The 17,463-nt window shown below is 51.2% G+C and overlaps 1 protein-coding gene across 1 annotated transcript in view; it reads right to left on the bottom strand.

The window, feature by feature from the left end:
• Positions 1-308: 308 nt before the first annotated feature.
• Positions 309-17,463, bottom strand: part of LOC144773851 (uncharacterized) — a 33,854-nt gene continuing 16,699 nt past the window's right edge. Inside the window, exons 2-3 of the mRNA XM_078658942.1 lie at positions 2,314-2,584; positions 309-1,300 (exon numbers count right to left, since the gene is read on the bottom strand). Coding sequence (XP_078515068.1) covers positions 309-1,300; positions 2,314-2,584 — 1,263 coding nt within the window. The remainder of the gene's footprint in view (positions 1,301-2,313; positions 2,585-17,463) is intronic.

The following is a 17,463-nucleotide window of genomic DNA, read 5'->3' as shown; positions in this document are numbered from 1 at the left end:
CCCACCACTGCCCAGCTCGTACATCATAAACATACCATTGTCAACCTCATTACCCTCAGGAGATAGACACATTTTAGTAGACCTAAATGTGAACATCACACCAGCTCCCAGGCACCCAGCAGTCACAGACATCATCACACAAACTACAAATCTGAAAATAAAAAATCAGCTTTATTCAGCGGAATCACAAAAGAAAAGCAAATGAGAGTCCTCGCTCATTAAAGGGCAATGGCCAGTCCAATAGAGTCTCAGCAATAGCTTGTGCCTCCATGGGTGTCATCTCACCCAAACATGCCTGCACATGGCGTTTAATCAGCTGTGCTGACTATGGGGGCACCATCTGTGGAATCCTCCGGCACCGCATGGACAGGAGAGGGAAGGACAGGTGGAGTGGGTGCAGGTGTAGTGGATTCATCCACACTGGTTGGGGCATCGCCGAAAGTAGATTCAAAAACCTGGCTGCACACCTCAGCCAGGGCGGAAAAACTACCACCAGAACCCGGGGACACATTGGGGGTGGAGGTACAGGGCTGTGAGTCAGTCCTACTGGGTGTGTGGATGTGTGTGTGAGGTGTCTCCCCTCTCCCTGTGGGTGTGCCTACTTGCCCTTGAGACTGTGTGCGTGGAGCTTTGAGCTTCTTATGCTGTGTGTGTGCGCTGGGTGTGTCTGACCTGTGGCGTGTGCGTGTATGCTGTGTAGGTATGTGAGAGGCAGAGGTGGATGGCTCGGAAGGATGGGGGGGGGACAGATGCTGCTGGGTGTACATAGCTGCCGTCAGCGTTGATTCAATGGCAGCCACACTCCGACGCAGATCAGACATGGCTGATGACATGCCCTCCATGAACGACACCACCTGTGTAATCAGTTGTGTATGTCCATGGAGGACAGACAGCATGGATGCCTGACCTACTGCAATCTGCCGGAGTAGGTCCACTGTCTCAGCACTGAGGGCAGCAGGGGACACAGGGGCAGGGGCTGCGGTGCCGGGAACAAAGGAGACACGGGGGCTAGCACGGACCCTAGGCACACCAAGGAGTGGGAGGTTGGAGATGGGACTGGAGGAGGGGAGGGCAGCCAAAGATGTATGAGTGACCATTGCTGCATATTCCCCCCCCTCCTGAGAGTCTGTCTCGGATTCGTCGGCATGGTACGATGTGTCAGTCACATGTCGTGCGGCCTGTAGACTCTCCTCCCACTCTGTGCCACTGCCTCCCTCTGACACCTCCCAGCAGGTGGCACTGTCGGTGTGTCCCTCCGCCTGGTCCGCGCCTCTGTCTCCTCCAGATTCAGATGATGATGCTGTGAGCAAGGAGAAGAATTAAAACATATCAGTCACCTGTACACATCAGACATATCAGCTGCAAATCATATGGCCTCTTTCGTCAACATGGCATGCATCATGAGTCACATGACACATAACTCTTCATAATGACAATTCTACTTGTGGAGAAATGTCAGAGACACACAGCTCAATGTAAGGTAGGAGACAAGGTATAGGCAAGTAAAATACTTGTATGAGAGACACAATCATGATCCACTGCCTGACAACAGGATAGCTGATGATGCATAACAGTTCATTACCCAACCCTGCCACCCAAATCAAGACCTGGTCATGTTTGATTAGCTTTGACTCTGTGCCACATTAGAAAAGTCCTGGGCAAACTGCCATGTGATGCCGTCCTGGGACCTGAAACAAGTCTTCCATCACCTCACACTGCCATCACCGCTTTGTACATCCAAAGTCACATTGTGTGGCAAACCATCAATACCATGTACAAAGAACATGCCACAGATGGAGAGAATATGCACACACGCACTGCCCAGTGTGAGTATGCAGAAGTCCAAAATATAGCACATGTACATTGTGCACCTGCAGCTAACACAAGATAATTAGAAAGTGTACCATGGACAAAGGCCACTGAGGCTGACTTGTGCACAAAACACTTGTTGAGACTCAAGAACAGTGCCACAATATGAAGAAGGGCAGACATAGTGCACATGTGGTGCTACATTTAAGGTACGAACAGGTGTGACATACCCCCCTACAACATGAAGATGTGCAAAGGAAGATGCAACTTGAGACACTGCACCATAGGAGTACATGTCAAAAACAAGCATTAGCCAAAGCAAACCTCTACTGTGGAGTAGGGCAAGGCATGTAAAGAAGCAGCTGCTGACAGAGGGACAATCGAATTCCAATGCATGAACTGCCTGTCTGACTACACCACTCAAACTATGGGAGTGTGACCATGCCGTAGAGCTCTTCAGGTACCATTTCTCACACACATGACTACAAACAGACATGTACCTACCCCCTTCGTGCTGCTGTCCCTCCTGCAACTGCCTATGGAGGTCTGGGAACACCACTTCCAGGACCCGGAGCATGTTGGGGGTGAGTTGCCGGCTGCCGCCATGCCGGCGTGGAGCTTCCAGCTTCAGCTGGACTCGGGCGATGCGGCGGCTCCAGCACCGGATGTCCTGCCACCTCTTCTTTATGTTTCGAAGCCTCCTGCGAGGCCCCCCCTCGCTCCGGACAGCCCTGGCGATGTCCACCCAGATTTCACCCTTCTCATAGGCAGATACCTGTCACAAATGTAAAGTTACAGAACATCAGTATACCTGGTGCATGTTCCCAAGACACCCATATGTCCACAAAATACATGATGACAATAGGTCAACGTATGGCACACACATTAGCATCATTGTCCAGGAGTATGTGGCCTGTGTGCTAACAAAACTGCTTAGCATTACATTGTAAATCTACAGATTACATGAGGGCTGTAAAACACTCTTTGAGCATGACACTCACTGAACAAGACATGCTATATCTGGGTGCAATGCAGCACGTGACATGCTGTCACACACCACACTACAACAAATAACTCTCTTCTAACAACACTGTGCACCCTGGCACTCACTCACAACAACATTGCATCTATCCAGTATTACTACACAGTGGCTATGATGTCACACACACAACAGGTGCACACTCCAAGGTATTGCACACATCACTCACCTGATCCCCTGGTCTCCCATACAGCTTGCTGAAGTTGGGCAGGAGGGCATCCAGAAGGGCCTTGTTCTCACCATCAGTGAATGCAGGTGCCCTCTCCATGTTCAGCTAATCAGGGCCAGAGGATTCAGAGACAGCAGCTGTGGTTAGCACACCAATGTTGTGCAGGCAAGTGCCCTCCCACAGCCACATGCTGCCTTATATCTGTGCTGCAGAGGGTCTGTGAGTCCAAGGAGTAGTGTGTGATAGGCCACCATAATTTGCATCCTATGTTCCATCCAATCACATCACACCTAAGCCCATTACACACATATGCATGGTTTGAAAATAGAGCCAGAGCTGAACAACAACTTTCGCAACATTGTATACTTTTTCCTAACTGAATCTTCCAGGACACCTGTAGGAGTGTAAAAAACTCCGTATCCATGACAACCTGGTTGCATTTGGAACAGTACACTGTTTCCTTAGTTGTTCCCTATGAAATTTAAAAAATCCACACACAAGTACGGTGACATTGCCATTGCTACACATTGAATGGTGTAACGATGCGTACACAGGCCCGTACCATTGGGGTACGCTCAGTAGAGCCTAAAGGCGATAGGGAAACGATGCGTACACAGGCCCGTACCATTGGGGTACGCTCAGCTCGCGTACAGCCTAAAGGCGATAGGGAAACGATGCGTACACAGGCCCGTACCATTGGGGTACGCTCAGCTCGCATAGAGCCTAAAGGCGATAGGGAAACGATGCGTACACAGGCCCGTACCATTGGGGTACGCTCAGTAGAGCCTAAAGGCGATAGGGAAACGATGCGTACACAGGCCCGTACCATTGGGGTACGCTCAGTAGAGCCTAAAGGCGATAGGGAAACGATGCGTACACAGGCCCGTACCATTGGGGTACGCTCAGCTCGCGTAGAGCCTAAAGGCGATAGGGAAACGATGCGTACACAGGCCCGTACCATTGGGGTACGCTCAGTAGAGCCTAAAGGCGATAGGGAAACGATGCGTACACAGGCCCGTACCATTGGGGTACGCTCAGTAGAGCCTAAAGGCGATAGGGAAACGATGCGTACACAGGCCCGTACCATTGGGGTACGCTCAGTAGAGCCTAAAGGCGATAGGGAAACGATGCGTACACAGGCCCGTACCATTGGGGTACGCTCAGCTCGCGTAGAGCCTAAAGGCGATAGGGAAACGATGCGTACACAGGCCCGTACCATTGGGGTACGCTCAGTAGAGCCTAAAGGCGATAGGGAAACGATGCGTACACAGGCCCGTACCATTGGGGTACGCTCAGTAGAGCCTAAAGGCGATAGGGAAACGATGCGTACACAGGCCCGTACCATTGGGGTACGCTCAGCTCGCGTAGAGCCTAAAGGCGATAGGGAAACGATGCGTACACAGGCCCCTACCATTGGGGTACGCTCAGCTCGCGTAGAGCCTAAAGGCGATAGGGAAACGATGCGTACACAGGCCCGTACCATTGGGGTACGCTCAGTAGAGCCTAAAGGCGATAGGGAAACGATGCGTACACAGGCCCGTACCATTGGGGTACGCTCAGCTCGCGTAGAGCCTAAAGGCGATAGGGAAACGATGCGTACACAGGCCCGTACCATTGGGGTACGCTCAGCTCGCGTAGAGCCTAAAGGCGATAGGGAAACGATGCGTACACAGGCCCCTACCATTGGGGTACGCTCAGCTCGCGTAGAGCCTAAAGGCGATAGGGAAACGATGCGTACACAGGCCCGTACCATTGGGGTACGCTCAGTAGAGCCTAAAGGCGATAGGGAAACGATGCGTACACAGGCCCGTACCATTGGGGTACGCTCAGTAGAGCCTAAAGGCGATAGGGAAACGATGCGTACACAGGCCCGTACCATTGGGGTACGCTCAGCTCGCGTAGAGCCTAAAGGCGATAGGGAAACGATGCGTACACAGGCCCCTACCATTGGGGTACGCTCAGCTCGCGTAGAGCCTAAAGGCGATAGGGAAACGATGCGTACACAGGCCCGTACCATTGGGGTACGCTCAGTAGAGCCTAAAGGCGATAGGGAAACGATGCGTACACAGGCCCGTACCATTGGGGTACGCTCAGCTCGCGTAGAGCCTAAAGGCGATAGGGAAACGATGCGTACACAGGCCCGTACCATTGGGGTACGCTCAGCTCGCGTAGAGCCTAAAGGCGATAGGGAAACGATGCGTACACAGGCCCCTACCATTGGGGTACGCTCAGCTCGCGTAGAGCCTAAAGGCGATAGGGAAACGATGCGTACACAGGCCCGTACCATTGGGGTACGCTCAGTAGAGCCTAAAGGCGATAGGGAAACGATGCGTACACAGGCCCGTACCATTGGGGTACGCTCAGTAGAGCCTAAAGGCGATAGGGAAACGATGCGTACACAGGCCCGTACCATTGGGGTACGCTCAGTAGAGCCTAAAGGCGATAGGGAAACGATGCGTACACAGGCCCGTACCATTGGGGTACGCTCAGTAGAGCCTAAAGGCGATAGGGAAACGATGCGTACACAGGCCCCTACCATTGGGGTACATTGAGTCAGACATGGTCAAGTGAACGATTGTGTAGGCTGCGTCCCTGTCCACCTTCATGTCACCATTGGCAGAGTCACACTAGGAAATCACACAGCAGGGATGTAGTCTACACTCATGTCAACCATGTGGATGCATACATCAGCATGGCACACATACATCAGTATGTGCCAGGTTTGGCAGACATTGAAGAAGCACAGGGATTGTGACCGTGTGCCTCAGTTGATGTGTAAATAGCTTGCACAACATGTCATCATTCATGATGCACATGTGCATCACATGCATTCAACAATTTCAACACGATTGACGTCTGCAACATGTAGCGTGGCACATGAACACTCGAATGGGCCACAATTCAGTACAGGGAACTGCCACATGATGACAGGAACATGCCCACTGTCACAGAGGGGTCATAGCCGCACAGCATGACCCTGTGTGACCACGTCATGTGTGTGCCTTGTGCTACATTGTGCATGCTGTTAGCATATGCCATGAAGAGGTCAGTAAAGTATTACTCACCTCAGAATATCCACACATGTCATCCTGGACATGGCAATTTCCGTAATACCGTACACTTGTGTGTTGGTGTGTAATTCCTCTGGCTCTGCAAGTATCCTTGGCGTTGTGTCTGCCCTGATGACGTTATCTGAGTAGTCATATGTCACCTCTGCGTCCACACGTCAGGTCCTCTGTTTGTTTCTCAACACCAACGCAGCTCCGGTCTAAGTTAAAGCTTACACATTTTGTACCCTAAATCATTGTACTAACACTTCAGAACATTTACCTTTTATTGTCATACTCAAGACCGTGCCAATAGGGATGTCACTTACAAAGCCTGTGAGGAATGAAAAGGCCTCATGTTGGTGAGTGACCCTCACCGTCTGTGTCTCCACGGTTTTCACGTCAGGCACAACAACAAGAGCTGCTCCAATTGCGGGGAGCTGACATATGAATCCAGGTGTGATATGTCCCACAAGCCACTTAGACTCCAGCAGTTGGCACAGCAGCACAATAGCTCATGGTTGGGATGTAGGACCAGTGCATGTGTGTGGGTGTGGAGACATGTGAGCCCCTCATTAGTACATCATTCCCCAGGCGACACTTGTCAGGTAAACAACAAAAGTCAGAGATGTGTAATTGCATTGACAAATAACCATGATGCAAGTGCAATGCTGCATGGGATTAGGGTGACGGCGACCACACGGCTCCATCAGAACAGCAGCCATCGTAGCCAGCACCACGACCTACGGTCCCAGCCCTGCATGTGACACAGGAGGAGTAACTGCACTTCCTCATGTCCATGATGTCCTTCACCCCGGCCAGTGACTCTGCATCAGCTTCTGGCCCACCGTACCCGTCAGGGGGCAGTTGCGCCTCAGTTGATATGCCCCTGACGCCATCATTCGCTGAGTGACGGACGCAGGCGGTGCATACGTCCCAGAACCGCTGTGACAGACATGATCGGAATGTTCATCCAGGTCCCCGCTGGTGCAACTCACAACCTCACTGCCAGATCTCCCCCAGGTGTCAGCCGTGGCGCCATTCTGGGGTGGTGCTGGCCCCGATAACACACACTGTACGGCTCCGCCGTGGTAACTGTGTGGCAGAACACCGCTCTTAATGCTGCATGGGAATGTAAACATCAATGAGCTGGCCACACCTCATTACAATTGGCGCTAATGAGTATTGGGAGGGTCAAGAAGACCCACTGGCACGTGAGTGTCAGTCCCAACACCACAGGACAGGTGGACTGGGGGATGCGAGTGTTGTGGACACCTAGCCAGACACAGGTGATGTCTCAACTCAAAAGATGTATTTGGATGATTTGGCAACGTTCAGTGTAGTGTTTATGTGGGCGGTTGTAACCATGGCCCTTCATCTCCCTGTTGTTGCTGTGAGGACCAACTTGTCACTCAGGTCCTTCAACTACACTAACGCTACGCTGAGCCTCTGCAGGCTCATCTTGATGAGAGTACTGTATGTATTTTTGCAAGCTTGTACAGCCACGCAGCATGTTTGTCTGTACATAGGCACGTTGTCAGACCCCCACTGCCCTACCCGGACTGACCATGTTCCCTGTCCTACCACCCCATCCCAGGAAGCATCTGCATGCAGCCCTCAAAACCACAGAACACAGTCACGTTACCTACGCTGTAGAGGGTATCCAAGAGGTACAGGCACTACGCAAAGATGTCATCATCCTCCCTGACTCTGGGAGTGATGTTTAGCTACTTGACATGCATCTTTGCCTGCTACCCACACTCTCTGTGGGATATGTTTGTGTAACAGCTGCCAGTGTATGCGTTGTAGGTACAGCCAAAACGTGGCCACGCCCTTGTCGGATGCCAATCAACAACACTACTTTTGTTCCGGTGTGGCCTGGATAGCCACCACTCACTGGTCAGATCAATGACACCCAGGGAGGCTAATTAGTCCTAAGCTATGTATGTATAGAAATGTGACACTTTGCTACTGCCTACTGTTCCTTACAGATATTGGTTCACAAAAGGTAAGTAACTAGTCCTTGAAAGTACTGTGCATCTGCTGTAGGAGCATATATGTTGTGTCCTTGCTGTGATGGCAGGGTGACTAATGTACACACACCATGCCACGTGTGTAAATGACCCGTTCACATGTGTGATGGCATTACAGACCGTCAGTGACAAATGTAATTATCATGATGTATGATGATGGTCATGTAATTCTCACTGAAAGTACACACCGCGACATGACTAAGGCTGAACAGTGCAAATGATTGCACATGTGGTGTGTGTGTGTATTGCAGTCTGCCCTCTGGGTGTGCAACCTCCTACTGACATTGACATGACGTGTCTCACTGACATGATACATTGTCATGGTCACTTAGACCTGTACATCTGAAGGCTTGTATGCATGTCACATCCATTCCACACACTACAGGTATTTACCTTCGCCACGGAGGAGTGTGTGGGAGCTGGCATCTGTGTGTATCCCACACCACACTCCAAATTGTCTACATCATTTGAAGAGGTGTTGCTTGTGCCATGTACATTGTTATAGTCTTAGTCAGACAGTTGTAGACATTTCCTTAAAATTGTGTCTTGCAGGGCACCCCCTCTGGAAAGGCCGTTGCCTGACTTGGAAGCCATGAGGGAGCGCAACTGCATCCGTCGATATCGCTTCGGCCGACAGTTGATCAAGGACCTGACGGGCAGGCTTGAGGCTCACCTACAACCACGCCACAGGTATCCAAGTGCACTGACACCCAAGGTGAAGGTGATGGCAGCCCTCCATTTCTTTGCCACAGGTACCTTCCAATTTACCATAGCTGATGTGGGAGGGATGTCTCAGACCATGTTTAGCCGGGTATTGAGTGATGTTTTGGGAGCAATGTTGCTCCACCTTGATGATTTCATTACATTCCCTACTCCAGAAGAGTTGACAGATGTCAAGGGGCAATTCTATGGCCTGGGCCGTATGCCACATGTAATTGGTGCAATTGATGGTACACATGTTACTCTTGTCCCACCACAGGCTCAGGAGCAAGCGTATCGCAACAGGAAACACTACCACTCGATAAATGCCCTGGTGGTGTGTCTTGCCAACATGATTATCTCACATGTTTGTGCACGTTATCCAGGATCGTGCCACGATGCTTTCATCATGAGGCGTAGCAGGGTACCACAGATGATGCTGCAGCTGCACAACCACCGGGCATGTCTAGTTGGTGAGTATACACTGTGAGCTCTGTATGTCAGTATGTCACAACTTCATGATCTGCATCATATGATTGACTCTTGTACATGTTGTCAAATTGCAGGAGACGCTGGATATCCAAACATGCCATGGCTAATGACTCCGCTACGCAACCCCAGGACAGCTGCAGACCAGCGTTACAACAATGCACATGTGAAGACCAGGCAGGTGATCGAACGGACCTTTGGACTCCTGAAGAGCCGCTTCAGGTGCCTGGACAAGACAGGCGGAGCCCTCCAATACAGCCCACGCAAGGTGTGTGACATCTTCACCGTGTGCTGCATGCTACACAACATGGCAGTGGAGAAGGCTGTGCCACTCTACCTGGATCCTGATGAGCTGGAACATCCGCCCGTTGAGGATGAAGGCCTTGGCCAGGATGCCAGTGATGAGGAGGGTGAAGATGATATCCGCGGTCACCTCATCCGCAACTTCTTTTCATGATGGTGAGTCCTTTCATCTTTTCAGTAAAAGATGGACTATAGAGTAGCATGGGTAGCATGCTATGTATGCAACAGACTGTAAGCAAGATCAATTGGATGTGTGTTGTGCTGTGTCACATGTTCAGTTGGAATGCTACACACATACGTGCTATGAGTGCACTCGGAATGTACAGGTGTCATACTACATCAGGCTATTCAACAGACATTGTCAAAATGACATTATACCGACCGTGACCCCTTGTGTGCCACTCTCATCCACAGCTCGCCCTGCCTGTTGTCCGTTGGGGTACATCGTGGTCATCCTGCTACTGCTCATTATGATTGCACCGTCAGCCACATCAACGGAGCATGCTTGAACATGTGGAGGAGTCAATTTGGGTAAGGACTCATATGAGGCTGTTTAGCATTGGTATGTGTAGAAATGTGTGGTACATGTTCATGTGCATGTGGTGTCATCTTGCATACATGCTACTCCATTATGTACCTCATGACATGTATGGCCACTCCCATGACAGGATAGTCACCCCTTCTGTCATCTGTTGTACTTTGATACTCTGGTGAATGCATCAATGTGTGGAGACATTGCCACAGCAACATTGCACATACCATGGCATGACATTGTGTCAGAGGTCACAACCACGGACTCTGTGGGGGATTGCAGCCTCACTGTGTGCATTAGAATGTGACTGGATCCTCACCTCCAGCTTGTGGGCCAGTCCAGTGTGAGTACCATGAAAGCATGTGGTGTTGGTGTTGCCCAGTGTATGTTCCACATCTTAAGACAACTGTCCCGTGAATCAGTTAACATGGATGCATTGCCCCTTGCAGCAGTATATCATGTCACTGTCATGTCGTTACCTCAGTGCAGGTTGAGAATACTGCAACGCCAGCCTTCACAGTGAGTAGCCGTGATGTTTAGATGCACATGATGCCATGTATGTTTAGCATGACAAAGTAAAAAGTGTGAAAGATGCATATGTGAATTTCTGTGTAGCACCAGTGGAGTGCGGTCATTCACATGAATCTCTGGTCGCCGGCACCATGACTGTGCTATGGTAGGGTCTGATTATGTAGCTTGGATGGACATCACTTGCACTTAATATTTGTTGTACATGCATATCATGTTTAGCATTGTGATGCATACTTGCCACACCAAAAGACTGGCTACAGAGTGCCTTCATTGCATGTCGATCATTAACTTCCTCGTCATATGTGATACTAACAGCTGGAGTGGATTTGCTCAAGTTAGCTTACAGGGCCCTTATGGCTTACCAATATCACATACAGACTTTAGAGTTAGCGGTAGTTTGATTTCCATATGTTTCCATTTGTTACTGATGTCTACCTCATCTGTGCCTGGGAATGTGTTTATACTACATAGATCTTTTTGCATGGGTGCTCACTTGTGAGCGTTACACATGACTCTAATGGATGACAGACTGTCCCAGTTTTTATGTGTCTGTGTCACAGCATCGAATCTGATGTGATGGCATGATTAATCATCATTATTTGTCACCAGACAGTACACTTCACAGGTGTGACTGGTAGAGTGTAGCTAATGAGGTTTTTGAAGTGTCTGTGACATGAGAATGTTGTCCTAATGCTTAATTGCCTCTGTTTCAGGTCTCCCTCCCAGCAGTTCCCATCCTCTCCTTCCCTCGCCTGATCACCCTTTTGTGTCTGTTGTTTGTACTCAGACCAATGGGCTATTTGGAGGTGGAACCCTTAGAGCATCACACCAGTCTGATGAAGAAAGGTACGGCCAGTCGTTGACAGCCTTGTAGGTATTCGTAAAGCGGCATTACAGGTGACATCATGATTAGTGTAAATTGGACTTATTGACAATGCACATGTATGATTGTGATAGCTCCATGGGCTCACAATGTAGATTATCATGTTGTGCATGACGTCTGACTCCTACAGAATCTAGTGCCTGCTTGTGTCTCTACACACATGTCCGTCTAATGTGCACATATACTATTTTCAAATTAGTTACCTCATGCTTGTTAGGTGTGTAACTGTGTATTGTCCACACACATGGGGTGGGTGAAGGCTATAATACTATGTTGTGTGTGAGGTAGATGTCTTTGTTGGTGCAGTTTGGATTTGAACACACTAGCTCTTGTATACACCTGCAGACGCTGTGTGTCTTGTGCCCCACTTGACCGTAAGGGCCCTGATCCACTGACTGTGATGTGTGGTGTTTACTGTGCCATTTAGTAGTCAGTGATCCTGAGTGAGGCAGACACTCCTGCCTTCACATCCACATGTCACTTTGCGCATTGCGGCTGCCCTTGTGTTATGTGTTTGTTTAGCAATTAGTCACACCCCTCCTGCCGTCATTTATTCACTCATTGCTGCAGCTGCATACACAGCCAACATGCAGCGCACACTATCCAGGAACACAGACACCTACAGGATGACCCTCCTTCCATCCATTAATAGAGCATGCTCCGGCCACCCTACACACAGACAACACCAGACATTCACCCTCGTGCTATGAAAATGCTGTGTACTCAGTCATAGCTGCTGCTATGCGTGTGTGTGCAACACATACTGGCACAACTATGCAGATTCACATGACATTGGGTCTACGTACCACCAGGTCATGTGGCGTGTCCAACACACACACACCTTACATTGGCACACTATTGTAGAGTGTTAGCTTGTCAACACCACTAGATCCGAAAACTGTTAGCTTACAGTCACGTGCCAGAACACAACATGCTCACACCACTTCAACATTGCTGTCACAGTCAGTCAAGTTGGCACATGGGACACACACCATGACCCTGTCTCTTGGGTGTGGTGTGATTTGGCGGTTCCGGGGTTGGTATTTGTCTGGTGTGTGTTGTTTTTCTGTATGCGTTGTTCCCATTACAGTAGTATAGTACTTGTAGCTCCATAGGGGTAGGTCACCTAATCAGGTGTGCCTGTGTAGAGTGCTCCAGCCCATTGCCCACAGTCTGTCCTGCCACCGTCATCCTGTGCGGCATTAATCACATACACAGTAATGCATCATGCTGATGGTAGCTCACATACCTGAGGACACAGTTGTAGGTACTCCCTACATGGACTACTACTTTTGTGACACTGACATGTACTCCTCAAAGTGACTCTCCTGGGCCTGCCTGTGCTAGCTGTTTGGGATTCATTCCCCCCTCCAGCATTGACTGTCCCACACAGGTGTGTCTTACCATCCATGTATGTAGTTTGTGGAAATTTCTGACCAATGTGTGTCCTCACTCAGATTCTGATCCAAGTGTGTGGATGACTGCTGTTTGTTGTATACCTTGCATTTATGACATTTGCTGACACATATACATGTATGCTGTTTCAAAGATTACTCACCAAATGCGTATGATGTTTAAATTATTTATTGGGTGCTCTAGTGCATGAAACGTGAATAGGTGCTGTACAGAAAGGGGGGGGAATCCAAAATTCACTGCTGGAGATGAGATGGCTTACTGTTTCAGTCAACAGAGTCCAGCCCACAGTGCCTGACATCATTGGGCAGACTGTGACCAGCAAGTCCTTGTGGGAGAGTCTCGTAGGGGATGCTGTTGCACCCAGGGGCTATATGCCAGGTCCAGTGTCCTGGGAGAAGTCCATGGGCCACAGGCCCTCAACGCCTTCGGCGTGGACGACCCGCCTTCCTTGGGGGACCCTCATGTGCAGGCATGGACGGTGCATGGGACGCTACGTCAGAGGGTTCAACCTCCTCCCTCTCCTCCCTCCCTGTGGCTGGTGTTGCACTTTGCCGTGATGTTGCTGGCCTTGTGACACAGGGAGGGGGCTGCATGTTGGCAGCCATCTGACGTAGCACATGGACAATGTCCCTATGCACCATCAAGAGCTGAGCCTGGTGTGCCTCCACCCGTCCATAATGCAGGTCTTGCCTGGCTATTTGCTCTGCCTGCTGTTCTTTGAGCTGGTTGAGGGTCTCCGCAAGCTGGTTTACCTCACTGGTGTCCCGCCGGTATGCCTCAAGGATGTTATCGAGTTCAGCCATACCGGTCCCTGCAGCTGACTGGCCAGATTCTCGCCTCCGCCTTGCGCCACTCCCACCACCCTGACCCACATGAGCACGGCCTGCGCTTGTGGGCACATCCGATCGACGGGCCCCCCGAGTGCTGGGAGGGTGGAGGTTGTCACCAACCTCAGGGGCGCCCGACAAAGGGTGTCCCTCATTTTCAGACTGGCTCTCTTGTGAATCATGGGCAGGGCTCTGACCTGTCTGCTGGGATGTGGTGGGAATAGGTCCGGTGGTTGGCAGAGATGTAGCTGGTATAGTTGCTGCAGGGGTTTGGGATCCAGAGGAGCCAGGTTGGTTGGGGTCATCCACAGTGCGTTGAGGGACGGCGCTGGCGGTGGGGTCTGGGTCCTGCTGAGCCTGGGACTGGGATCCTTGGCCCCCCTGGCTGGGGGGGCGATCCGCACGTTGCCCTGTGTGTGGGAGAGAGAGAGACACTGTTAGGGCTATATCAAGTGACATGTGGTTTTGTTATCCATTATCAGCATCACTGTTCCACAAGCTATACATAGTTGACATTGTACAGTTGTGTATTTAGTGGTAGAAAAACACAATAGTACGATGGGGTATATACATTCTTCCAATCTCTTGACAATGACTGACACAGCCATTGCTGTGTCTTGTGTTGCCGGCACCACACGTGTAAAGAATTTGTAAGTTTCACGCAACATCCTGGATGTGGTGAAAAATCTTATGTGTGCGGCAAGCATGCACAGAGTTTAGATGCAGCATGTTGATGTAAGAGACAGAGCATCATTATTTAGCATGTCAGCTACTACTTTGGATGTCTTTTGCTGTTCCATACTGGCCAAACAATGGCAACACCGCTGGACCTGTACACCCACTTGGAGATCATGGCTTTAGAACTTGGCACTTCTCTGAGACGCATCACCTTGTCAATACCCATGTCCATGTTGGTGCTTATGTACATCCACAAAGGTAATGAGATGGGGCACTAGCTTTTTTAGAGGGCCACAATGGACTGGAGCTTCTGTTATGTGCATGTAAGAGTTGTATGCATATTCTTATGAGTACGTGTTTTGTTGTGGTACATGGCAATTGGAACAGTGTTGCAATACAACGCCTGTCTCCCGGGGATGAGTTTATGTAAGGGGTGTGTACAACACGCCATGCTATAACTTTGTTTGCAAATTGCAAGCGTCCATTGTTCATGTTTTGGCTGTCCCCTCATGTGGCATGCTGCCATTATGTTGGATTTGTGTTTATGCACAGCATGTGTGACCTTGTCCTGATGTTTGTGTTGGCAATGAGCACAGGAGGGACTTGTGCTGCCTACACCTGTGCCCATTGTGTACTAGTGAGCTTTCTGAGATGTGTGTCCTGACACAGTACAGTGTTGACAGGAAATGGTGGCTGTCTTACAGGCACATGGCAGATGCTTGCTGGTACTTGTGAGACATCCCTTAACATTCAGCTCTATGGAGTTTGTGAGGCCTGTGCAGTGCTTGTGTGCAACTGTGTGTGTGCCTCAGGGATGTGCAGTGAGGTGACCGAGGGACAAACACTGACTGATGGAGACAGAGGGAGAGGGCAACAGAGGGAGAGGGCCACAGAGGGAGACAGAGGGAGAGGGCGACAGAGGGAGAGGGCCACAGAGGGAGAGGGCCACAGAGGGAGACAGAGGGAGAGGGAGACAGAGGGAGAGGGCGACAGAGGGAGACAGAGGGAGAGGGCGACAGAGGGAGAGGGCGACAGAGGGAGAGGGAGGGAGAGGGCCACAGAGGGAGACAGAGGGAGACAGAGGGAGAGGGCGACAGAGGGAGAGGGAGGGAGAGGGCCACAGAGGGAGAGGGCCACAGAGGGAGAGGGCCACAGAGGGAGACAGAGGGAGAGGGAGACAGAGGGAGAGGGCGACAGAGGGAGAGGGCGACAGAGGGAGAGGGAGGGAGAGGGCCACAGAGGGAGACAGAGGGAGACAGAGGGAGAGGGCGACAGAGGGAGAGGGAGGGAGAGGGCCACAGAGGGAGAGGGCCACAGAGGGAGAGGGCCACAGAGGGAGACAGAGGGAGAGGGAGACAGAGGGAGAGGGCGACAGAGGGAGACAGAGGGAGAGGGCGACAGAGGGAGACAGAGGGAGAGGGCGACAGAGGGAGAGGGCCACAGAGGGAGACAGAGGGAGAGGGCGACAGAGGGAGACAGAGGGAGAGGGCGACAGAGGGAGAGGGCGACAGAGGGAGACAGAGGGAGAGGGCGACAGAGGGAGACAGAGGGAGACAGAGGGCGACAGAGGGAGAGGGAGGGAGAGGGCCACAGAGGGAGAGGGCCACAGAGGGAGAGGGCCACAGAGGGAGACAGAGGGCGACAGAGGGAGAGGGAGGGAGAGGGCCACAGAGGGAGACAGAGGGAGACAGAGGGAGAGGGAGGGAGAGGGCCACAGAGGGAGACAGAGGGCGACAGAGGGAGAGGGAGGGAGAGGGCCACAGAGGGAGACAGAGGGAGACAGAGGGCGACAGAGGGCGACAGAGGGAGAGGGAGGGAGAGGGCCACAGAGGGAGACAGAGGGAGACAGAGGGAGAGGGAGACAGAGGGAGAGGGCGACAGAGGGAGAGGGCGACAGAGGGAGACAGAGGGAGAGGGAGACAGAGGGAGAGGGCGACAGAGACAGAGGGCGAGACAGGGATGGAGACAGGTAGATTGTGCTTGCTCTCTTGCTACACTGCCTTACTTTGTCACAAAATGATGCATCTCTGAAAGGTGTGTCAGCAAAATGTTAATATTTAGCAGCTGTGGTCTAGTATCTTGTGTGATCTTTACCTATCCCTGTGCATTGGGCATTATGCTTGTGTGTGTCCCTGGGACATATGGCATGAGAGCAGCCTCTTACCCTACACATTGCACCCTATGTGCCTCCCCCTTGCAACTCCCACCATTTGGTTGTGTACTGCTTGGAGTCATGGCCACCCACCCCATGCTGCTGGGCACTGTTGTTAGTCTACCCATGTAAGTTGTGTTTTTTGTACACTCACCAGACTCAATGGCTCCTTCTATTCCATGTACTCCCACCGCTGGCAGTAGGACCATGACCTTCTCCTCCCAGGGCTGGTATACAGGAGGTCTGCGGGGACCACCGCCTCCAGTGTGGTGTGCATTGGCGTAATCCTGTGCCATCTTCTTCTTCACCATCCTCCGCAGATCGTACCACCTGGCCTGGCATTCTTCCCTGGTGCGCCTGATGGGTGCAACAGCATTGACCCGGTCTACAATCCTCTCCCACAGGCGTGTTCTTTCTGCCATGCTGGTCTGTCTGACCAATGCGCCAAACAGCTGTGGGTCGACTCTGATGACTTCATCAGTAAGTATCTCCATCTCCGGGTTGGTGAATTTTGGATTCTTGGGTGTGCTCATGGTGTGAGGTGTATGTGATTGAGGGTGTGATGGTGTGTATGGATTAGGGTGTGTGTTTGTGATAGTGAAGGAGGTGGTGTTGGTGTAGATGTGATAGGGTGTATGTGTGAAGGTATGTGGCTGGAATTGTTGGTGTGCTCTCTGTTTCCTCGCAAGCATGGGTATGTTGCAAAGGATGATGGGTTGTATGTGTGGTCCCTTTTATTGGTCAAATCGTGGGTGTGGCTTAATTTGAATTTTTTGTGTGGGTGTTATATGGGGTGGGTGTTGGCTTTGTCCTCTGTTTGGCTGCTTGGCTGTGACCAGGACATTGATTGTCAAAG

This window comes from Lissotriton helveticus, chromosome 8 (genome assembly GCF_964261635.1).
Source record: "Lissotriton helveticus chromosome 8, aLisHel1.1, whole genome shotgun sequence".
In the NCBI taxonomy this organism is placed as follows: Eukaryota; Metazoa; Chordata; class Amphibia; order Caudata; family Salamandridae; genus Lissotriton; species Lissotriton helveticus.
The sequence above is the reverse complement of the archived record's forward strand: the minus strand, read 5'-3'. Positions and strand labels throughout refer to the sequence as shown.